Genomic DNA, 23669 nt, shown 5'->3' with positions numbered 1-23669 from the left:
CACCAATCAACAACGCCAAGTCTGGCAGCAGCAGGCTTTGGGCCAGTTTGGTTACAGCCATAACAGTCTTGGTGACGGCCCCAGTGAAGAGCTCCCCCCCCCTCCCCCCCAACACCTAATTGTCCCACTGTGGCCGCCATCAGGCAAAACGTTACACCAGTCATACTGTTATAGACAAAAATATACAATTAATCACAAGATTAATCCATTGTGCGAAGGCAGATTTTGATGTAAGGAAGGTCATATTTATTCTGTTCTCTGCTTTCGTTCATTGAAAAGCAATTGACAAAAAGATACCCATTTCATTGTATCCAGATGTAATTCATTGGTAACTAGAGACTGCAAAATTCACAATATAATAAACTAATACAGGAGAAATGGTAAACGTTCTTATTTCAGCAGCCGTCTGTCTTTGTGTTTCTCTAATGGCCTCCACACAGCACCTTGATTCACAGAAAGGACGTGTATTTAAACAGAGAGCACAAATCTCTTGATCTGTGAATGAAAAACATTTCAAATCTTTTTATGAACATAACCACAAGTTCAGAAAGTGACCAGCAGTAGAATTTCACCAGACAGGGGTATGATCCACAGATAACTTAAGAATTAGGAATAGGAGGAGGCCACTCGGCCCCTCGAGCCTGCTCTGCCTCTACCTCGACCCCCCCTTTCCCAGCCTATCCCACATCCCTTTGATTGCCTGAGCACCCAGAAGAATGTTAATGAAGGAGGGCTCAGCACTCTGTGGTAGAGAATTCCAATCTTCTGGATGAAGACATTTTTCCTCACTTCTCTCCTCAATGGTTGCCGCTTTTATCCTGAGGCTATGATGTGACGTTCCACGCTCTCCAGCCATGGGAGAGAATTCCGAGATCTTCCGATCTCCAGGTCATGGGAGAGCAGGCGTACGACCCAAGGTGCGCACCAGCACCCAGCAAAGTCCTGGCATGGTGACCTCGGAGGAAGTTACCCAGGAAGTTTGAACTTCCAATGGAAAATTCCCCTGCTCCCCAGTGCAAACGTCTCCAAGTCTGAGTTAGAGTCGAGGACGTCAGAGAATTATCCAGGAAATATTAGACAGACAAATTCTAGTCTAACTCCTGGATAACTAGGGGATTGACCCCACTAATCACTCACACAGACCCTCCCCCCCTCCCCCCACTCGCGTCTCGACCTTCAGACTAACCTCAACCCACTGATTACACCCCCTGATGCCCTAGTTAACCCAACCATCTCCCAACACCCAGCTAAACCCCAACCACCCACCTGCCCCCCCCCAGGCCTCACTCAAACTCTAAATCCCTAACCCACCTTTCCATTTACCCAAAGACCACCTCACTCACCTGCCAAGCTACCCATCTACCACCCTAACAGCCACATTACCCAACTAGCACCTCACACACCTGCCGTCCTACCCATGTATCTCACACGCCTACCCACCGTACAAACTTACCCATTCACCCATACATCCATTCACTGATATTCATACTGGACATTGAAATTTGCCTAGTGCTGCATAGGTTCATAGTGGGTGTGTCCCGTGTTTCCTCCGTGCCTCAAAGCTGCAATGGAGCTCTCCAATGGCTGCAGCTTTCTGCATTTCTGCAGAAGCTGGGTTCAGAAGACCCGACCAGAAATGCGTAGCTGCGCCTGGGTGCAGGAGGGTGCGGCGAGAGAAGGAATGCAATGGCGATTGCCACTTGTGGGCGATCCAGGCAGCCACTTGGATAGAGCTACTAGATTTGCAATTTCTCTGTCAACCTCAACAGGTCCTCTAAGAGGTCCCTTAAACCCAACCCTTCTGACCAAGCCATTGCTCACCTGTCCTTTCGCTCTGTGTCATTCCTCTGTCTGATTATGCTACTATAAGCCCTGATATTTTTACTGCATTAAAGATGCTATACAAATCCAAGTTTTTGTTATCATTACAATATTCTAAAGCTTATTATGTGTCCCATTCATTAATCTAGCCATTGAATGCTCACCATATTGTACCTCTGTAACATACATAGGAATTCTAAGGGGAATCTGATTTACACAAGGGCATGTGTACACTAGATCTGATTCACACACTCTAATAGTTTTACTTATAGATATTTTTCTTTTCAAGTCTATCCTCCTAGATTCATAAAAACAGGGCATTAATATTCTTAGGCATTGATTCATATAGATTCAACAACACACTATTTAACTTCTGTGCAAGAGTTTATTTAATAACTTCCCCCGTGTCAGAATTAGGGTCATCTTTGTTTGGTTTAAACCCTCAACAAACATCACCAACACAGACATTCCGGTCACTTCTGTGCATAAATTGGTCGCCATGTTTCCCACATCACAATAGTTGCCCACATTCCAGTACCTTTTCAATGAAATCGTTACATTTTGCTTCATTCCCTTTGAAATCTTCATTAACGTCTAATGTCAAAACCGGGACTCTATTTAAGTAGTCATAGTGAAGCCTAGAATGAGAACATTGAATAAATAAGAGTTGAATAAACCAATACAATCCACCACAAAATTGCCCAATCCTGAACATTGTCCAGGCCTTGATGCATTTGGACAGGGACTGCTTCAATATCTGAGGAGCAGCAAATGGTGCTGAACATTGTGCAGTTATCAACGAACATCATCACTTATGATGGAAGGGAGGTCAGTGACGAAGCAGCTGAAGATGGTTGGGCCTCGGACACGACCCTGAGGAACTCCTCTAGCGACGTCCTGGAGCTGAGATGACTGACCTCCAACCACCAGAACCAAGAGTACTGCTGAAAAAAGTCACGCGTCGAAGCTTTTTGCATTCATCAGCGCATTCGCAGGAATAATAAATGTACAGGGATCAATAATTTACACTTCATAAGAAGAGAGTCCTGATTGTTTGGCAGGTGCACTCTGACTGGTAGAGGTGTTGCCATGGAGAAGGCACCAATCAACTGATTATAGAATCATAGAATTTACATGCAGAAGGACGTCATTCAGCCCATCGAGTCTGCAGCGACCCCTGGAAAGAGCACCCCATCCAAGCCCACACCTCCACCCCAGCCCTGCAACCCAGCAACTCCACCCAACATTTTTGGACACAAAGGGGCAATTCAGCATGGCCAATCCACCTAACAGCACGTCTTTCGGGACTTGTGGGAGGAAACCTTCGCAGTCACGGGGAGAACGTGCAGAGTCCGCACAGACAGTCACCCAAGCTGGGAATCGAACCCGGCGTAGTGAAGCAACAGTGCTAACCACTGTGCTACTGTGCCGCCCATAACTGGCAATTAACTGCCAAGTGTTGTTTAAATTCAAACCAGGCAGGTTGACTCTGATTGGTTAAGGCATTGCCCTGGGGAATGAATCAGAGAATGGCTGTCACCTATTTTGTTCAGATGAAAAAGGCGCAATGTGTGTACCTGTTCTTTCTGTCTGCAAAGCACGGGTTCTTTGTGTTAATCGATGCAGCTTCTAGCACGCGACATCTAGTGTGCGACATTGCGAGCCCGACTGATAATCTTAAATCAGTTGTCAGTGTAATTCTTAGCACACAGAGGATTGTTTAGCAAATTGTCCAATCACGAAATCACATCTAATGTTGGACACTGTGTTTTGAGTATTGCAAACACAGCCTGGTTAGGTGCAGTCTGTACTTTTGCCCATTGCGAACAGCAGAGGGGATGTGCTGTTTGTTACGATCTGCCAGACTTTGGGACATACGGCCTGCATTCCTAGCATCACACCGGCACTGAAATTCATAGACCATGCTACTGTGCAATAGACAGATGCCTTTTGGTCTGACAGCGGCATCCCGATATTGGCGAACACCACCAGTGTTGCTACTGCATAGTAGCAGCGTGAAACAGCCAGCTTCACCTGTTGCTCAAATTTCCTACAGCTTCACGTGCTATAAGATTGGCCTTTTCTGGCAGCCTTGTTAATAGGGCCCGAGCCATTTGCTCACCATGAAGGCTTGATCCTGAAATAAGACAGCATCAAAGTCATCCTGCGAGATAATGGCTACCCTGATCAGATCATTGCTCACCCTGCATCATGCAAACTCATGAATAGGCATCTGGCCGTCACGCTCGACCCTGAAAGGGTGAGGTGTCTCAAAGGTTTGAGCAACAGGTTAAGCTTGTCATTTCATGCTGGTGCTCACATTGTGTGGTAATAGCTATATATATTCACAGAACCTTGTCCTTTGCAGACAGAAAGAACAGGTACACACATTGCACCTTTTTCATCTCAACAAAATAGGTGACAGCCATTCTCTGGTTCATTCTCCAAGGCAATGCCTTAATCAATCAGAGTCACTTTCCTTGTTTTTAATTTAAACAACACTTCGCAGTTAACTGCCCCTTGGCAGTGCCAACCTGTTGCCAGATTGCCACTGCACAGGTGCCAGGGGCACTGACCTGCCCTGTTCAGGACCATCCAAAAGCTCCAATGGCCTCCAAGCCCCCCGGGGTGGCCATCACGGCTGGTCTCCGTTTTTGGAAACCAGTACCAATTAGGTCAAGTGTGAGGCCGAGTCAGTGCGGCTGGTGACTACCGGGAGCTGGGAAACTGCGGCCTCAAACGGGCTGCGCCTAATGGTTCATTTGGATATGATTACCCGGATTATGACCAGCGAGTGCATGATCCAGATTGCGCCGGGCGTAGCGGGTCAGGTGTATCACGCTCGGCACCTGCCTTTGAAAGCAGACCAAGGCAGGCCAGCAGCACGGTTCAATTCCCGTACCAGCCTCCCCGAACAGGCGCCGGAATGTGGCGACTAGGGGCTTTTCACAGTGACTTCATTTGAAGCCTACTTGTGACAATAAGCGATTTTCATTTTTTTGTATTCATTTCAGGTTTGACTCCAACCGTGGAGAGTTACACCTGATTCCCATTAACTCTTGAGTTGATAGAGCTCCTTGATGCCTTACTCGGTCAAATGCTGCCTTGATGTCTCAGGGCGGTCACTCTCACCTCACCTCTGGCATTCAGCTCTTTTGTCCATGTTTGAACCAAGGCTGTGATGAGGTCAGGAGCTGAGTGACCCTGGCAGAGCATCAATGAGCGGATTATTGCTGAGTCAGTGCTGCTTGACAGCACTGCCGATGACCCCTTCCATCACTTTGCTGATGATCGACAGTAGACTGACAGGGCGGTAATTGGCTGGGTTGGATTTGTCCTGTTTCTTGTGTACAGGACACATCTGGGCAATTTTCCACATTGCCGGGTAGATGCCAGTGTTGTAGCTGTACTGGAACAGCTTGGCTCGGGGTGCGGCACGTTCTGGAGCAAGTCTTCAGTATTATTGCTGGAATATTGTCCGGGCCCACAGCCTTTGCAGTATCCAGTGCCTTCAGCCGCTTCTTGATATCATGTGGAGTGAATCGTATTGGCTGAAGACGGACATCTGTGATGCTGGGGACCTCCGGAGGAGACCCAGATGGTCACCCACTCGGCACTTCTCCCCTTATCTAAATCTCCCTGTGTGGCTTGGTGTCATAATTTGTTTGATAATTCTCCTGTGAAAACACCTTGGGATGCTTCTCTGTATTAAAGCTGCTATATAAATATAAAAATAAGTTGTTAAGATAATTGACGAAAGAGAGGATTTCCGGTGCCGGCCATGGAGTGCGTGGTCACACATTTGGTGGCTCCCACTCAAGGTGGATTTTTGTTTTGTCCTTCCCCACTCGGATGGGGAGGTATTTGAGAGCAATTGATGTGTGAGTGCCCAGGGAAGGTACTACTGCTCTGGCGAGGTATGGATCAGCAGGTGAGAAGTGCCATGAGAACGAGAGAGCAGTCGGAGCAGGGAAGGTTTTCGTGGGGCGCCACAGGTGAAGATGGCAGAAGGCAAGGGGGCAGCACTGCCCACCCAGTGGACGATGGAGCAGCTGGTGGAGTTTTTAAGTGACTAATTCCAGCAGCAGAGGAAAGAGACGTTGGAGGATTTGGTCAAGGTGGTGGAGACGCTCAGAGCTGCGACTGGGAGAGTGGGGCAGAGGGAGGAGGCTCAGGGCCTGGCGATCCAGAAGGTGGAGGAGGCGGTGGGGGAGCATGAGGAGCAGCTGACCTCGCCGGAGATGGAGCTGGGGATGGTGAAGATTAGCAGGAAAAGGCGAAGAGAGAAACTGGGGGACCTTGAGAGCGGCTCCAGGAGGCAGAGTTTGAGCATTGTCAGGATGCCTGAGGGCACCGGGAGAGCGGAGGCCGCCAAGTATGTGGCGAGCATGTTGGAGGAGTAGATGAGGGAGGGGGCCTTTGACCGGTCCCTCGTGGTGGACCGGGCACACAGGGCGCTGAGAAGGAGGCCGCAGGTGGGGGAGCCACTGAGAGCAATGGTGGCATCAATGTTTGGACAAGGAGAAAATTCTGAAGTGGGCGAAGAAGACCAGCAAAGGCACCTGGGAGGGGAGGGAGCTGCGGGTCAGCCAGGGGCAGCACGGTACCATAGTGGTTAGCACAATTGCTTCACAGCTCCCGGGTCCCAGGTTCAATTCCCAGCTTGGGTCACTGTCTGTGCGGAGTCTGCACGTTCTCCCCGTGTCTGCGTGGGTTTCCTTCGGGTGCTCCGGTTTCCTCCCACAGTCCAAAGATGTGCAGGTTAGGTGGATTGGCCATTCTAAATTGCCCTTTGTGTCCAAAATTGCCCTTAGTTGGGTGGGGTTACTGGGTTATGGGGATAGAGTGGAGGTGTGGGCATGGGTAGGGTGCTCTTTCCAAGAGCCGGTGCAGACTCGATGGGCCGAATGGCCTCCTTCTGCACTGTAAATTCTATGATTCTATGATTCAGACCTGGTTGCGGAGCTGCCGAAGAGGAGGACTGGGTTCAATCGGATAAAGGCTACCCTCGTTAAGAAGGGGTTGAGGTTTGAGACTTTGTACCCTACCCGCTTGTTGCTGACACACCAAAAGCAGGAATTATATTTTGTCTCGCCGGAGGAAGAGATGGACTTTATGAGGGACCGTGGACTGGTAGGAGTGTGAGGACATGGAACTTTGGAGAGGGGTTTGGTATAACTTGTGGGTCACACGGGGTGGGCAGTGTGGGGTGGGTTTTGACGGGGAAGCGGTGATGGGGGGTTTGCCTTTTGTTTCTCTTTGTTTGTTGGCGGTTGGGAAGATTGGTGGGCAGAGGGGTGGGGGGAGGGGTGGGTGGAGGGGTGAGGGGACGTCAGAGGCCTTGGGCGGGGGTCACCACGCTAGCGGAGCAGGCTAGTTAGCGGGAGTGAAGTGCGGGGTAGGCAGGAAGAAGGGGGAGAATGGGGTTGGTTTTTTGTTTGAGGATGGGGGGGGGGGGAGGGGGGTTGCTGACATGGGAGTGGGTGGTGTGGTGCAATTAGGAAGGGAGGCATAGCAGTGGGCATCCGAGGGCAGGCCTGGATGGGTGTGTGACCCGGGCCAGGGGCTGGCTTGAAAAGGGGTATGGCTGATTGGCAGAGGAGGGGGCGGGGAGCCCCCTGACCAGGCTGGTCACGTGGAACGTGAGGGGGTTGAATGGGCCGGTTAAATGGCTGCATGTGTTCATGCATTTGAAGAGTTTGAAGGTGGACGTTGTGTTTTTACAGGAGACATTCCTGAAGTTGGGGCATCGGGCGAGGCTGACGGAAGGATGGGTGGGGCAGTGTGTCCCACTCGGGGTTGGATATGAAAATGAGAGTGGTGGCGGTGTTGGTTAATAAGAGGGTGGCTTTGACTTCCGGGTGCGGCGATGACCAGCTAAGTCGAACGTTTCGGCAGCTCCCGGTGGAACGGACTTTTGGGCTCTTAATAAGAGCCCCAATGGCAATTTTAACGGCTAAAAGCACTGTGCGGTAAACCAGAAGGGAATCCCCCCTGGATACGGATGGAAAAAGGAGAGGAAAGTGGCCGGATTGCGGTGGATCCTTTAGAGCAGCGGCAAGGAAGGCAAGCAAAAACCAAGATGGCGTCGGAAGGTGGCAGTTTAATATGGGGCCCTGAACAACACGAGTTTTTGAAACGCTGCGTGGAAGAGCTTAAAAAGGAGATAAAGAAGGAGCTGTTGGCCCCGATATTACAGGCGATAAAAGGGCTAAAGGAGGAGCAAAAGACCCAGGAGCGGGAGCTTCGGGTCGTGAAGACAAAGGCTGCCGAGAACGAGGACGATATACAGGGCCTGGTGGTGAAGACGGAGATGCACGAGGCACACCATAAACGATGTGTGGAAAGGCTGGAGGTGCTGGAGAATAATGCGAGGAGGAAGAATTTTCTTGGTCTTCCTGAAGGTGCAGAAGGGGCGGACGTCGGGGCATATGTGAGCACGATGCTGCACTCGTTAATGGGAGCGGAGGCCCCGGCAGGTCCGTTGGAGGTGGAGGGAGCATACCGAGTGATGGCGCGAGGACCGAGAGCAGGAGAAATTCCCAGAGCCATAGTGGTGAGATTCCTCCGTTTTAAGGACAGAGGGATGGTCCTCAGATGGGCAAAGAAAACTCGGAGCAGTAGGTGGGAGAACGCGGTGATCCGCGTATATCAAGACTGGAGTGCGGAGGTGGCGAGAAGGAGGGCGAGCTTTAATCGGGCCAAGGCGGTGCTTCATAAACAGAAGATTAAATTTGGAATGCTGCAGCCGGCAAGACTGTGGGTCACATATCAAGGGAAGCACCACTACTTTGAAACGGCGGATGATGCGTGGACATTTATTGTTGAAGAGAAATTGGAATAAGCGGGTTATTAAAAAAGAACGTTTGAGACAAAGTGGTGGGGCGAATATGGGGGCGAAGAGGGGGGAAAAAGGGGGGAGAGATGATTTTTATGTTGTTAATCCTGCGACCCGGTAACTTTTCTCTCTTCCACAGGTTGTGGGGGAGGGAGGAAGGGAGGTGGAGGAGCTGGGGGCGTTGGCCATTGGGGGCGGGGCCAAAAGGGAAGCGCGGGCTTTGCTCCCGCGCTATGATAATTATGGCGGGAATAGGGAAGCAGGAAGGAGGGGGCGTCGCACGGTGCGAGCCGAGGTCACGGGGGGAAGCCGAGGTCGGCCAGAGTTTGCTGACTTCTGGGAGCAACATGGGGGGTGTAACTACGCTAGTGGGGGTCTAGTGGGGGGGGGGGGGGTGGGAGGGGGGATTTACTGGGTTGCTGCTGCTGGGGAGAAGGGGGAGCTGGTATGGGGTGGGGTGGGCGGGGCGGGAGGGCACAGCCTGGGGGGGACACAGCTGCGTGGGAACCGGGTGAGCAGCTGGATAAAAAGGGATGGCTAATCGACAAGGGGGGGGGGGGTAAAGAGCCCCCCAACCCGGCTGATCATGTGGAATGTGAGAGGGCTGAACGGGCCGATAAAGAGGGCACGGTTACTCGCACACCTTAAGAAACTTAAGGCAGATGTGGTTATGTTACAGGAGACGCATTTGAAGCTGATAGACCAGGTTAGACTACGCAAAGGATGGGTGGGGCAGGTGTTTCATTCGGGGCTAGATGTGAAAAACAGGGGGGTGGCTATATTAGTGGGGAAGCGGGTAATGTTTGAGGCAAAGACTATAGTGGCGGATAGTGGGGGCAGATACGTGATGGTGAGTGGCAAATTGCAGGGGGAGGCGGTGGTCTTAGTGAACGTATATGCCCCGAACTGGGATGATGCCAACTTTATGAGGCGTATGCTAGGACGCATTCCGGACCTAGAGGTGGGGAAGTTGGTAATGGGTGGAGATTTTAACACGGTGCTGGAACCAGGGCTGGACAGATCGAGGTCCAGGACTGGAAGGAGGCCGGCAGCAGCCAAGGTGCTTAAAGACTTTATGGAGCAGATGGGAGGAGTAGACCCATGGAGATTTAGCAGACCTAGGAGTAAGGAGTTTTCGTTTTTCTCCTATGTCCACAAAGTTTATTCGCGAATAGACTTTTTTGTTTTGGGAAGGGCGTTGATCCCGAAGATGAGGGGGACGGAGTATACGGCTATAGCTATTTCGGATCACGCTCCACACTGGGTGGACTTGGAGATAGGGGAGGAAAAAGAACGGCGTCCACCCTGGAGAATGGACATGGGACTAATGGCGGATGAGGGGGTGTGTCTAAGGGTGAGGGGGTGTATTGAAAAGTACTTGGAACTCAATGATAATGGGGAGGTCCAGGTGGGAGTGGTCTGGGAGGCGCTGAAGGCAGTGGTTAGAGGGGAGCTGATATCAATCAGGGCACATAAAGGAAAGCAGGAGAGTAGGGAACGGGAGCGGTTGCTGCAAGACCTTCTGAGGGTGGACAGGCAATATGCGGAGGCACCGGAGGAGGGACTGTACAGGGAAAGGCAAAGGCTACACGTAGAATTTGATTTGCTGACAACGGGCACTGCAGAGGCACAGTGGAGGAAGGCACAGGGTGTACACTACGAATATGGGGAGAAGGCGAGCAGGTTGCTGGCCCACCAATTGAGGAAAAGGGGAGCAGCGAGGGAAATAGGGGGAGTGAGGGATGAGGAGGGAGAGATGGAGCGGGGAGCGGAGAGAGTGAATGGAGTGTTCAAGGCATTCTATGAAAGATTATATGAAGCTCAGCCCCCGGATGGGAAGGAGAGAATGATGTGTTTTCTGGACCAGCTGGAATTTCCTAAGGTGGAGGAGCAGGAGAGGGTGGGACTGGGAGCACAGATCGAAATGGAGGAAGTAGTGAAAGGAATTAGGAGCATGCAGGCGGGGAAGGCCCCGGGACCGGATGGATTCCCAGTTGAATTTTACAGGAAATATGTGGACTTGCTCGCCCCGCTACTGATGAGAACCTTTAATGAGGCGAGGGAAAGGGGACAGCTGCCCCGACTATGTCAGAGGCAACGATATCGCTTCTCCTAAAGAAGGAAAAGGACCCGCTGCAATGCGGGTCCTATAGGCCTATTTCTCTCCTGAACGTAGACGCTAAGATTCTGGCCAAGGTAATGGCAATGAGGATAGAGGATTGTGTCCCGGGGGTGGTCCATGAGGACCAAACTGGGTTTGTGAAGGGGAGACAGCTGAATACGAATATACAGAGGCTGCTAGGGGTAATGATGATGCCCCCACCAGAGGGGGAAGCGGAAATAGTGGTGGCGATGGATGCCGAGAAAGCATTTGATAGAGTGGAGTGGGATTATTTGTGGGAGATGTTGAGGAGATTTGGCTTTGGAGATGAGCATATTAGATGGGTACAGCTGCTGTATAGGGCCCCGATGGCGAGCGTGGTCACGAATGGACGGGGGTCTGCGTATTTTCGGCTCCATAGAGGGACGAGGCAGGGATGTCCTCTGTCCCCATTATTGTTTGCACTGGCGATTGAGCCCCTGGCAATAGCATTGAGGGGTTCCAGGAAGTGGAGGGGAGTACTCAGGGGAGGAGAGGAACACCGGGTATCTCTGTATGCGGACAATTTGTTGTTGTATGTGGCGGACCCGGCGGAGGGGATGCCAGAGATAATGCGGATACTTGGGGAGTTTGGAGAATTTTCAGGATATAAACTGAACATGGGGAAAAGTGAGTTGTTTGTGGTGCATCCAGGGGAGCAGAGCAGAGAAATAGAGGACTTACCGCTGAGGAAGGTAACAAGGGACTTTCGCTACTTGGGGATCCAGATAGCCAAGAATTGGGGTACATTGCATAGGTTAAATTTAACGCGGTTGGTGGAACAGATGGAGGAGGACTTCAAGAGATGGGACATGGTATCCCTGTCACTGGCGGGGAGGGTGCAGGCAGTTAAAATGGTGGTCCTCCCGAGATTCCTCTTTGTGTTTCAGTGCCTCCCGGTGGTGATCACGAAGGCTTTTTTCAAAAGGATTGAGAAGAGTATCATGAGTTTTGTGTGGGCTGGGAAGACCCCGAGAGTGAGGAAGGGATTTTTGCAGTGTAGTAGGGATAGGGGGGGGGGGCTGGCACTACCGAGCCTAAGTGAGTACTACTGGGCCACCAATATCTCAATGGTATGTAAGTGGATGGGAGAAGAGGAGGGAGCGGCGTGGAAGAGATTGGAGAGGGCGTCCTGCAGGGGGACTAGCCTACAAGCTATGGTGACGGCGCCGTTGCCGTTCTCACCGAAGAAATACACCACAAGCCCGGTGGTGGTGGCTACTCTGAAAATTTGGGGGCAGTGGAGACGGCATAGGGGAAAGACGGGAGCCTCGGTGTGGTCCCCGATAAGAAATAACCATAGGTTTGCTCCAGGGAGAATGGATGGGGGATTTGGAACATGGCAAAGAGCAGGAGTAACACAATTGAGAGATCTGTTTGTAGATGGGACGTTTGCAAGTCTGGGAGCGCTGACCGAAAAATATGGGTTGCCCCAAGGGAATGCATTCCGGTATATGCAACTGAGGGCTTTTGCGAGGCAACAGGTGAGGGAATTCCCGCAGCTCCCAACGCAGGAGGTGCAGGACAGAGTGATCTCAAAGACATGGGTGGGGGACGGTAAGGTATCAGACATATATAGGGAAATGAGGGACGAGGGGGAGATTATGGTAGATGAGCTGAAAGGGAAATGGGTAGAAGAGCTGGGGGAGGAGATTGAGGAGGGGCTGTGGGCTGATGCCCTAAGTAGGGTAAACTCATCATCCTCGTGTGCCAGGCTAAGCCTGATACAATTTAAGGTGTTACACAGGGCGCATATGACTGGAGCACGGCTCAGTAAATTTTTTGGAGTAGAGGATAGGTGTGCGAGATGCTCGAGAAGCCCAGCGAATCACACCCACATGTTCTGGTCATGTCCGGCACTACGGGGGTTTTGGGTGGGGGTGACAAAGGTGCTTTCGAAGGTGGTGGGGATCCAGGTCGAACCAAGCTGGGGGTTGGCTATATTCGGGGTTGCAGAAGAGCCGGGAGTGCAGAAGGCGAAAGAGGCTGATGTTTTGGCCTTTGCGCCCCTAGTAGCCCGGCGCAGGATATTGCTAATGTGGAAAGAAGCCAAGCCCCCGGGTGTGGAGACCTGGATAAATGACATGGCAGGGTTTATAAAGCTGGAACGGATTAAGTTCGTCCTAAGGGGATCGGCTCAAGGGTTCACCAGGCGGTGGCAACCGTTCGTCGAATACCTAACAGAAAGATAGAGGGAATGGAAAAGAAGAAGACAGCAGCAGCAACCCGGGGGGTGGGGGGGGGGGGAGGGGGGGGGGGTGGGGAGGAACCAGAAGGACTCTCAGGGATGTTAGTGTATATGTATAATGTGTATAGGTTGTTGTTATAGGTAATTGTATACTGGACTGCTGAATTGTATTTTTGGAGAGTATTTATTTGGGACAAGGCAGTTGCCATTTAGTTTTGTTTTTTAATTTTGATGTTGTTTATATATTATTTATTTCTTGTTTAAAAAACTGGCCATTGTTATTTATATTGTTATATTACTGTGTAAAAGATACACAATGTACTGTCATGGTTGGCCAAAAATTTTGAATAAAATATATTTTTTTAAAAAAATAAGAGGGTGGCTTTCGAGGCGGGGAGCATTGTTGCCGATCCGGGGGGGGGGGCGGGGTGTGTTATGTGATGGGCAGTGGGAAGACGGAGGCGATGCCAGTGGTCCTGGTCAAAGTTTTTGTCTCGAATTGGGACGACATGGACTTTATGAGGTGGGTGTTGGAGGAGATCCTGGACCTGGACACGCACCGGCTGATTATGGGGGTGACAGCAATACGGTCCTCGACCCGAGTCTGGGCCGGTCAAGTCCTAAGACGTCAAGGATGTCGGTGGTGGCGAGAGAGTTAAGGGGGCTCATGGAAAGCATGGAGGGGGGGGGGGGTAGCTTAGGGGGGGGGGGTGACATTGGACACGTGGAGGTTTGGGAGGCCAAGGGCGAAGGAGTTTTCATACTCCTGCCATGTGCTCCGGGTGTACTCCCGGATTGATTTATTTGTGATGCACTGTGCACTGCAGGCGGGGGTGGCCGATTGTGGTTCCTGACCACGCGCTGCATCGGGTGGATCTGTGGGAGGTTCAGTGGGTGGCCGAATGGACATAGTGGAGGTTGGATGTGGGGCTTTTGGCAGATGAGGGTGTGTGTGAGCGGGTGGGGGGGGGGGGGGTGTGCGAGCGGGTGGGGGGGGTGAGAGCGGGTGAGGGTGTGTGAGAGCGGGTGAGGGGGTGTGAGAGCGGGTGAGGGTGTGTGAGCGGGTGAGGGGGTTTGTGAGTGGGTGAGGTGTGCCAAGCAGAGGGCAGTACAGCAGAGCTGCTGATTGGCTGTTGTGGGGAAAATTTGCACATGTGCATTGTGGTAACCGTAACTTGAAGGTGTACCTGTGCAAGAGACCCAAGCTGTTCAAGTGAAGGCAAGCATCCAGCAGAGGGCAGTACAGTGGAGCTGTTGATTGGCTGTTTTGGGGGGAATTTGCATACGTGCATTGTGGTCACCGTAACTTGAAGGTGGTTTGTGGAGGAGCTATTGTCAAGTGACACTTAAACTCAAACACTTCTTCAGTGTTTCCCTTCCTAACCCCTCCTCTAACCAAAAAAAACCAACCGCTGTAAGGATCCCAGCCGAGAGGAAGGCTCGGGTGCAGGTAGAAGTAGAAAGCAGTTGAACCGTGACGTCACAGCCTGCAGGTAAGTGATTGACTGATGACTGGTAAATAGTTTTTCTTTTCCCTGAGGTGTTATCGTGCGGGGCGCAGTGGTTGCTGAGTGAGTGCTTGCTGAGAAGGGGAGTAAATTTTAAAAAAACTTACTGTAGGGAGTTTCCAGCTGAATCCAGTCAAAGTGAGGACAGAGTGACTGCTGGGTAAGTAGTAAAGATTTAAATTGTTTGCGCGGGCCCATAACAGCTGATTGCTGTTTTCATGTGGGACGTAGTGGTTGCTGGTTAAGTATTTTTACCTGTATTTAAGTTGGGCAGTTTCTAAACCCTAGACACTACACTTGTCGTGTCCCCCACCGTTCCACCTCCTTTAACCGAAGGGGTAGAATGAATAACAGGTAAGCTCTTTCTTTCTTTTTCTTGTTTTATCTGGAGGGGATGGCAGGGAAGGCAGTGCAATGTTCCTCCTGCAGAATGTTTGAGGTGAGGGACGCCGTCAGTGTCCCTGCTGATTTCACCTGTGGGAAGTGCACCCACCTCCAGCTCCTCAGAAACCGCGTTAGGGAACTGGAGCTGGAGCTGGATGAACTTCGGATCATTCGGGAGGCAGAGGTGGTTATAGATAGAAGCTTCAGGGATGTAGTTACTCGGAAGAATGAAGGTAGATGGGTGCCGGTGAGAGGGGCTGGGAGGAAGCAGTCAGTGCAGGGATCCTCTGTGGCCGTTCCCCTCAGTAACAAGTTACCGCTTTGGATACTGTTGAGGGGGACGACTTACCAGGGGTGAGTCATGGGGTACAGGTCTCTGGCACGGAGTCTGTCCCTGTTGCTCAGAAGGGAAGTGGGGAGAGGAGTAGAGCATTAGTCATTGGAGACTCCATAGTTAGGGGGAGAGATAGGCAATTCTGTGGGATCGAGAGAGACTCGCGGTTGGTTGCCTCCCAGGTGCCAGGGTGCGTGATGTCTCGGATCGTGTTTTCGGGGTCCTTAAGGGGGAGGGGGAGCAGCCCAAGTCATGGTCCACATAGGTACCAACGACATAGGTAGGAAAAGGAATAAAGATGTAAGGCAGGAATTCAGGGAGCTAGAGTGGAAACTTAGATCTAGGACAAACAGAGTTAATATCTCTGGGTTGTTACCTGTGCCACGTGATAGCGAGGCGAGGAATAGGGAGAAAGAGGAGTTGAACACATGGCTACAGGGATGGTGCAGGAGGGAGGGTTTCAGATTTCTGGATAATTGGGGCTCATTCTGGGGTTGGTGGGACCTCTACAAACGGGATGGTCTATACCTGGACCAGAGGGGCATGAATATCCTGGGGGGGAAATTTGCTAATGCTCTTCGGGAGGGTTTAAACTAGTTCAGCAGGGGCTTGGGAACCTGAATTGTAGCTCCAGTATACAGGAGGTTGAGAGCAGTGAGGTCATGAGTAAGGTTTCAAAGTTGCAGGAGAGTACCGGCAGGCAGGAAGGTGGTTTAAAGTGTGTCTTCTTCAATGCCAGGAGCATCCAGAATAAGGTGGGTGAACTTGCGGCATGGGTTGGTACCTGGGACTTCGATGTTGTGGCCATTTCGGAGACATGGATAGAGCAGGGACAGGAATGGTTGTTGCAGGTGCTGGGGTTTAGATATTTCAGTCAGCTCAGGGAAGGTGGTAAAAGAGGGGGAGGGGTGGCATTGTTAGTCAAGGACAGTATTACGGGGGCAGAAAGGACATTTGATGAGGACTCGTCTACTGAGGTAGTATGGGCTGAGGTTAGAAACAGGAAAGGAGAGGTCACCCTGTTAGGGGTTTTCTATAGGCCTCCAAAAAGTTCCAGAGATGTAGAGGAAAGGATTGCAAAGATGATTTTGGATAGGAGCGAAAGCAACAGGGTAGTTGTTATGGGGGACTTTAACTTTCCAAATATTGACTGGAAACGCTGTAGTTCGAGTACAGAAGATGGGTCCGTTTTTGTCCAATGTGTGCAGGAGGGTTTCCTGACACAGTATGTAGATAGGCCAATGAGAGGCGAGGCCATATTGGATTTGGTACTGGGTAATGAACCAGGACAGGTGTTAGATTTGGAGGTAGGTGAGCACTTTGGTGATAGTGACCACAATTCGATTACGTTTACTTTAGTGATGGAAAGGGATAGGTATATATCGCTGGGCAAGAGTTATATCTGGGGGAAAGGCAATTATGATGCGATGAGGCAAGACATAGGATGCATCGGATGGAGAGGAAAACTGCAGGGGATGGGCACAATGGAAATGTGGAGCTTGTTCAGGGAACAGCTACTGCGTGTCCTTGATAAGTATGTACCTGTCAGGCAGGGAGGAAGTGGTCGAGTGAGGGAACCGTGGTTTACTAAAGCAGTCGAAACACTTGTCAAGAGGAAGAAGGAGGCTCATGTAAAGATGAGACATGAAGGTTCAGTTAGGGTGCTCGAGAGTTACAAGTTAACTAGAAAGGGCCTAAAGAGAGAGCTAAGAAGAACCAGGAGGGGACATGAGAAGTCTTTGGCAGGTAGGATCAAGGATAACCCTAAAGCTTTCTATAGATATGTCAGGAATAAAAGAATGACTGGGGTAAGTGTAGGGCCAGTCAAGGACAGAAGTGGGAAGTTGTGCTTGGAGCCCGAGGAGATAGGAGAGGTGCTAAATGAATATTTTTCATCAGTATTCACTCAGGAAAAAGACAATGTTGTCGAGGAGAATACTGTTATTCAGGCTACTAGACTAGAAGGGCTTGAGTTTCATAAGGAGGAGGTGTTAGCAATTCTGGAAAGTGTGAAAATAGATAAATCCCCTGGGCCGGATGGGATTTATCCTAGGATTCTCTGGGAGGTTAGGGAGGAGATTGCTGAGCCTTTGGCTTTGATCTTTAAGTCATCTTTGTCTACGGGAATAGTGCCAGAAGACTGGAGGATAGCAAATGTTGTCCTCTTGTTCAAGAAGGGGAATAGAGACAACCCCGGAATCTATAGACCAGTGAGCCTTACTTCTGTTGTGGGCAAAGTCTTGGAAAGGTTTATAAGAGATAGGATGTATAATCATCTGGAAAGGAATAATTTGATTAGAGATAGTCAACACGGTTTTGTGAAAAGTAGGTCATGCCTCACAAACCTTATTGAGTTCTTTGAGAAGGTGACCAAACAGGTGGACGAGGGTAAAGCAGTTGATGTGGTGTATATGGATTTCAGTAAAGCGTTTGATAAGGTTCCCCACGGTAGGCTACTGCATAAAATACGGAGGCATGGGATTTAGGGTGATTTAGCAGTTTGGATCAGAAATTGGCTAGCTGGAAGAAGACAAAGGGTGGTGGTTGATGGGTAATGTTCAGACTGGAGGTCAGTTACTAGTGGTGTACCTCAAGAATCTCTTATGGGGCCACTGCTGTTTGTCATTTTTATAAATGACCTGGAGGAGGGCGTAGAAGGATGGGTGAGTAAATTTGCAGATGACATTAAAGTCGGTGGAGTTGTGGACAGTGCGGAAGGATGTTACAAGTTACAGAGAGACATAGATAAGCTGCAGCGCTGGGCTGAGAGGTGGCAAATGGAGATTAATGCAGAAAGGTGTGAGGTGATTCATTTTGGAAGGAATAACAGGAAATGAAAATCGCTTATTGTCACAAGTAGGCTTCAAATGAAGTCACTGTGAAAAGCCCCTAGTTGCCACATTCCGGCACCTGTTTGGGGAGGCTGTTACGGGAATTGAACCATGCTGCTGGCCTGCCTTGGTCTGCTTTCAAAGCCAGCGATTTAGCCCTGTGCTAAGACAGAGTACTGGGCTAATGGTAAGATTCTTGGCAGTGTGGATGAGCAGAGAGATCTCGGTGTCCATGTACATAGATCCCTGAAAGTTGCCACCCAGGTTGAGAGGGTTGTTAAGAAGGCGTACGGTGTGTTTGATTTTATTGGTAGAGGGATTGAGTTTCGGAGCCATGAGGTCATGTTGCAGCTGTACAAAACTCTGGTGCGGCTGCATTTGGCGTATTGCGTGCAATTCTGGTCGCCGCATTATAGGAAGGATGTGGAAGTATTGGAAAGTGTGCAGAGGAGATTTAGCAGAATGTTGCCTGGTATGGAGGGAAGATCTTATGAGGAAAGGCTGAGGGACTTGAGGCTGTTTTTGTTAGAGAGAAGAAGGTTAACAGGTGACTTAATTGTGGCATACAAGATGATCAGAGGATTGGATAGGGTGGACAGTGAGAGCCTTTTTCCTTGGATGGTGATGTCTAGCATGAGGGGACATACCTTTAAATTGAGGGGAGATAGATATAAGACAGATGTCAGAGGTAGGTTCTTTACTCAGAGAGTAGTAAGGGCGTGGAATGCCCTGCCTGTAACAGTAGTGGACTCGCCAACACTAAGGGCATTCAAATGGTCATTGGATAGACATATAGACAATAAGGGAATAGTGTAGATGGGCTTTAGAGTGGTTTCACAGGTCGGCGCAACATTGAGGGCCGAAGGGCCTGTACTGCGCTGTAATGTTCTATGTTCTGTAAGCGTAGAGTTTCGCTCCACGCTCATGATTTGTTATTATATATCTCTGACCCGGTTGGCAGCATTGTCGGGATTATGGAGATTTTAGGGGTTTTAGGCATATAAATGTAACTTGGGTAAGAGTGCAGTGTTCCCGATCAATTCCAGAGGGCAGGACAGGAGGTTAGGGGAGTGGCTGATTCGGGTGGTGAGGGGAGTCTTCAGCATTTAGGAATCCAGTGTTGCGGAGCTGAGCCCAACTACATAAATTGAGCTTGGCTCGACCGGTGGAGGGGATGGAGGTGGATTTTAAGAGGTGGGATGTGTTGCCGCTGTCACTGGCTGGGTGCGTGCAGACGGTGAAAATGACAGAGCTGCCCAGATGTCTGTTTGTGTTGCAGAGCCTCCCAATCTTTGTCCCCAAGTCCTTTTTAACACGGTTAATGGGATAATATTTGGGTTTGTGTGGGCGAGGAGGACCCCACGGGTGAGGCAGGTGTTTTTGAAGTGGGGGGAGGGGGCAAGGTGGGGGGGGGGGGGGGCGCTGCTGGCGTTGCCAAATTTGATAACTTACCACTGGGCGGAGAGGAAATGGGCTCGTGGGGGAGAGGTTGGTTTGGGGACAGGTGGAGGTGGCCTTGTTTAGGGAAACGAGTTTGAGGGCTCTGTTGGTGCCGCCTCTGATGTTCCCGGCAGCCAGGTACTCCGTGAGCCCCAGTGCTCGGGTCGGCGTTAAGGGCGTGGGCGCAGTGGATTTGGGGCTGGAGGGCTTGTCGTTGTGGGCGCTGACCTGCGACAAGCATAGGTATGTGCCGACGGAGCTGGACGTGAGCTTTCAGGGGTTGCGGTAGGTGGGGAGTAAGTATTTTAGGGACTTGTTTATAGGGGGCAAATCCGCGGGGCTGGGGGGGTTGGAGGGATTGTTTGAGTTACTCCAGGGGAACAGGTTTAGGTACCTGCAGGTTCGGGATTTGCAGAGGAGAGAGGTGTCGTCCTTCCAGCCCTCCCGCTTCTGGTGTGCAGGATATGCTGTTGTCAGAAGATGAATTAGGGGAGGAGAGGGTGTCGGATATACACAAGGAATCAATGGAGAGGGACGGCACTCCGGTGGAGGAGATTGAGTGGAAGTGGGAGGAGGAGCAGGGAGGGGAGGTGCGAGCCGGTGCATGGGTAGCGGCCTTGTGGAAGGTGAATGAATCCTCATTGTGTGCGAGGTTAAGCCTCGTTCAGTGACGATGGCCAGGAGAAGCAGGTTCTTTGTTTGGGTGGAAGACAGGTGTGGGTGGTGTGCCGGGGGACCCGTGAATCATGTCCACATGTTGTGGGAGTGTCCAGGACGGAGGGGTTCTGAGAGGGATTCTCAGATGCTATGTCTGAGGTTCTGGGTGTGAGGGTGGCGCCGAGTCTGCAAGTGGCGATATTTGGTGTGTCGGAAGTCCCGGGACTCCAGGTGAGGGGCGAGAGAGAGGCCGATACTTTGGTCTTTGCCTCCCTGATAGCCCGGGGATGGATTTTGTTGTGTTGGCGAGGCTCGGAGCAGCCGATGACAAGGGCGTGGGACCTGGCAGAACCCCTCAGGTTGGAGAAGGTCAAGTTCACTCTGCAGGGGTCAGAGGATGGGTTCACCCAGGGGTGGAAACGTTCATTTATCTCTTCAAGGAGGATTGAGGGGTCAGTACGAGGGAGGGGGGAGGGACGGGGTGGGGGGGTGAGGGTAAGAGTGTTAAACGTGGAAGGTGGGATATGGTGGGGAGTTGGTATCAGGGGGGTTTAGGGATCAGTGATTGTTTGTTTCGGTCACTGTGCTGTTCGTCTGATATTTTGTGTTTAAATGCAAAAGGCTTTGAATAAAAATATTTTAAAAAAAAGATAATTGGCAAAAGGGTCAGAGGTGAAGCAGGAGAAACCTTGTTTCTGCAGCGAGTTATCGTAGCCTTTAATGTGCTACTGAAAGGGCAGGGAAAAGAGATTCAGTGGAATTATCAGAAGGGAAATTGGAGAAATACTTTGGGGTGGGATTCTCGCAATCTCAGTGCCCCCGTCGCAAAACTCCATTGCTGCTCTTGATAGCCATCAAACTTATTTCTTAGAGGATTGGTTCTGGATTGAGTGGATGGCGTTAACGTTCACACTTCAGGGCTCGGATACTTAGCAAAACCAGAAGAAGGAAAAGAGTTGCTCTTGCCGCATTGTCCTGTGTTGTAGCCAGCATTCGTGTTTAACGTGAAGCTTCTCCAAGTACTCCATGGGGATTCCCTGCTCCTCCAGTCGACCTCTCTGGGTCAGTCTCTTCATACAGTTCTGAAAAGCAAAGAGAAATCTAGTTTCTCCATTCCCAACAAGCGTCTCGCCATCAATAGTTCTCTCATGCTCAGATTGAGAGCTATGCTCCCATTATCTCCACCCACCTGCCCAATATCAGTTACTCAATTTGACACAGTGACAATGGCACCGCTCTCCCCATTCCCGTCTCCATCAACTATGAATCAGCTTACCTTTCCAATTCTCTTCCTTACTGTATATGACCCTGACGTTCACGGTGTAGAAAGAGTTGTGTCTCATTTCACAGTGCAACACGTTCCAAAACCAAATTTGTTAGATCCTCTCGTGAACATGCTCACTCATTTCTCGAATAACTTAAAGAAATTCTCCAACTCAGAGACTGGATTGTACATCAGGTTCAGCTTTAACTCTCTGAGAACTGGGTTTGAAGCAATGACAAAACCACTGGTTATTAAACCCCTGTTTCCATTGACTATAAGATCGGACGTGAAGTAAGTTGATACACCTAGATCCAGTCAATGGTGCAAAAAAATGTCAGAGTGTTATATAGAGTGGGTTATTGCAGTTGTGTGCAATTTCTTGTTAAGGGCGGTACAGTGGCACAGTGGTTAGCACTGCTGCCTCACAGCTCCAGGGACCCGGGTTCGATTCCAGCCTCAGGTCACTGTCTGTGCGGAGTCTGCACATTCTCCCCGTGTGTGCGTGGGTTTCCTCCGGGTGCTCCAGGTTTCCTCCCACAGTCCAAAGATGTGCAGGTTATGTGGGTCCCCGGGGTTGGTCTGTCTCACACCCTCTCCCAATTCCTCACAGATCTTGAACAGTATGGATGGTATTTTGGCCCCCCCGGAACTTGACCTCGCGGTGCTGATGGCAGGCCAGGCGGCCAGCCGCAGGAGACGGTGACAGCAGCAGCACCGACAGAGGCTCGAGGTGGCAGCCCATGTGCGCCCCACACCCTGAGGACCCGACCGCCCATCAGGCCAGGGCGAGACCCAGAGGGGGAGGGCCGCGACGGTGTACAAGCGTCGCTTGTCTTTTGAGCAGATGGCGGACAGCGCGTGCTGCAGGAGGCTCTGCCTCAACAAGCAGAAGGTGTTGCACCTGTGCCATCTCCTCACGGACTTGGCACCACGTGGAGAAGGAGGACACCTGCTCTCCTTGGCCATAAAGGTCACCGCAGCCCTGAACATCTATGCCTTGGGACATTCCAGGGTTCGAGCAGGGACCTAGTGGCATCTCGCAGGCCACAGCCCACAGGTGCATCCAGCAGGTCACGGTTGCCATGTTTGCCCTGGCAGAACATTATCTAAACTTTGAGTGGACCAAGCCCAGCAAGATGCCCGTGCAGCAGGATTCTCTGCCATCGCCAGGGTGCCCCAAGTCCACGGGCTGATAGATTGCACACATGCGGGAAGGATTTCTGGATCAATATGTTGAGGAGCCAACTAGAGAACAGGCAATCCTAGATTGGGTACTGTGTAATGAGAACGGAATCATTGGCAATCTAATTGTGCGCGACCCCTTGGGGATGAGCGACCATAATGTGATAGAATTTTTCATTAAAATGGAGAGTGAAGTAGTTGATTCTGAGTCTAGGGCCCTGAATCTTAACAAAGGAAACTACGATAAAATGAGGCGTGAGTTGGTGATGATCGGTTGGGGAATGTCATTTAAAGGGATGACAGTGGATAGGCAATGGCAAACATTTAAGGGGTGCATGGGGGAACTGCAACAATTGTTTATTTCTGTCTGGCACAAAAGCGAAATGGGAAGGGTGGCCACCCCATGGATTACAAAGGAAATTAGGGATAGTATTCGATCCAAGGAGGTAGCATATAAATTGGCCACTAAAATCAACAGGTCTAAGGATTGGGAGCTGTTTAGAATTCAGCACAGCAGGACTAAGGGATTGATTGAGAAGGGGAAAATAGAGTACGAGAGTAAGCTTGCAGGGAACATAAAATCTGACTGTACAAGTTTCTATAGGTATGTGAACAGAAAAAGATTGTGAAAACAAATGTAGGTCCCTTACAGTCAGAAACAGGGGAATGTATAATGGGGACAAAGAAATGGCTGAGTAACTAAACACATACTTTGGTTCGGTCTTCACAAATGAGGACACAAATCAGATACCAGAAATGTTGGGGATCACAGCGAGGAACTGAAGGTGATCAATATCAGTAGAGAAATGGTGTTGACGAGATTGAAGGCTGATCAATCCCCGGGGTCTGGTAACCTACATCCCAGGGTACTGAAGGAGGTGGCTCTAGAAATAGTGGATGCATTTGTTGTCATTTCCAGGATTCTATAGACTCTGGAGCAGTCCCTGCAGATTGCAGGGTGGCTAATGTAACTCCACTATTTAAAAATGGAGGTCGAGAGAAAGCAGGGAATTATAGACCAGTCAGCCTGACGTCAGTAGTGGGGAAAATTCTAGAATCCATTATCAAAGATTTTATAACAG

The 23669-nt window shown here is 50.6% G+C and overlaps 1 protein-coding gene across 1 annotated transcript in view; it reads right to left on the bottom strand.

The window, feature by feature from the left end:
- Positions 1–223: 223 nt before the first annotated feature.
- dck (deoxycytidine kinase) overlaps positions 224–23669 on the bottom strand; it is a 37965-nt gene continuing 14519 nt past the window's right edge. The window contains exons 5-7 of the mRNA XM_072495255.1: positions 21108–21223; positions 2360–2459; positions 224–495 (exon numbers count right to left, since the gene is read on the bottom strand). Coding sequence (XP_072351356.1) covers positions 469–495; positions 2360–2459; positions 21108–21223 — 243 coding nt within the window. The 3' untranslated portion in view covers positions 224–468. The remainder of the gene's footprint in view (positions 496–2359; positions 2460–21107; positions 21224–23669) is intronic.

Source organism: Scyliorhinus torazame, chromosome 3 (genome assembly GCF_047496885.1).
Source record: "Scyliorhinus torazame isolate Kashiwa2021f chromosome 3, sScyTor2.1, whole genome shotgun sequence".
NCBI classification, from domain to species: domain Eukaryota; kingdom Metazoa; phylum Chordata; class Chondrichthyes; order Carcharhiniformes; family Scyliorhinidae; genus Scyliorhinus; species Scyliorhinus torazame.
This window is presented reverse-complemented; position numbering and strand designations above follow the sequence as displayed.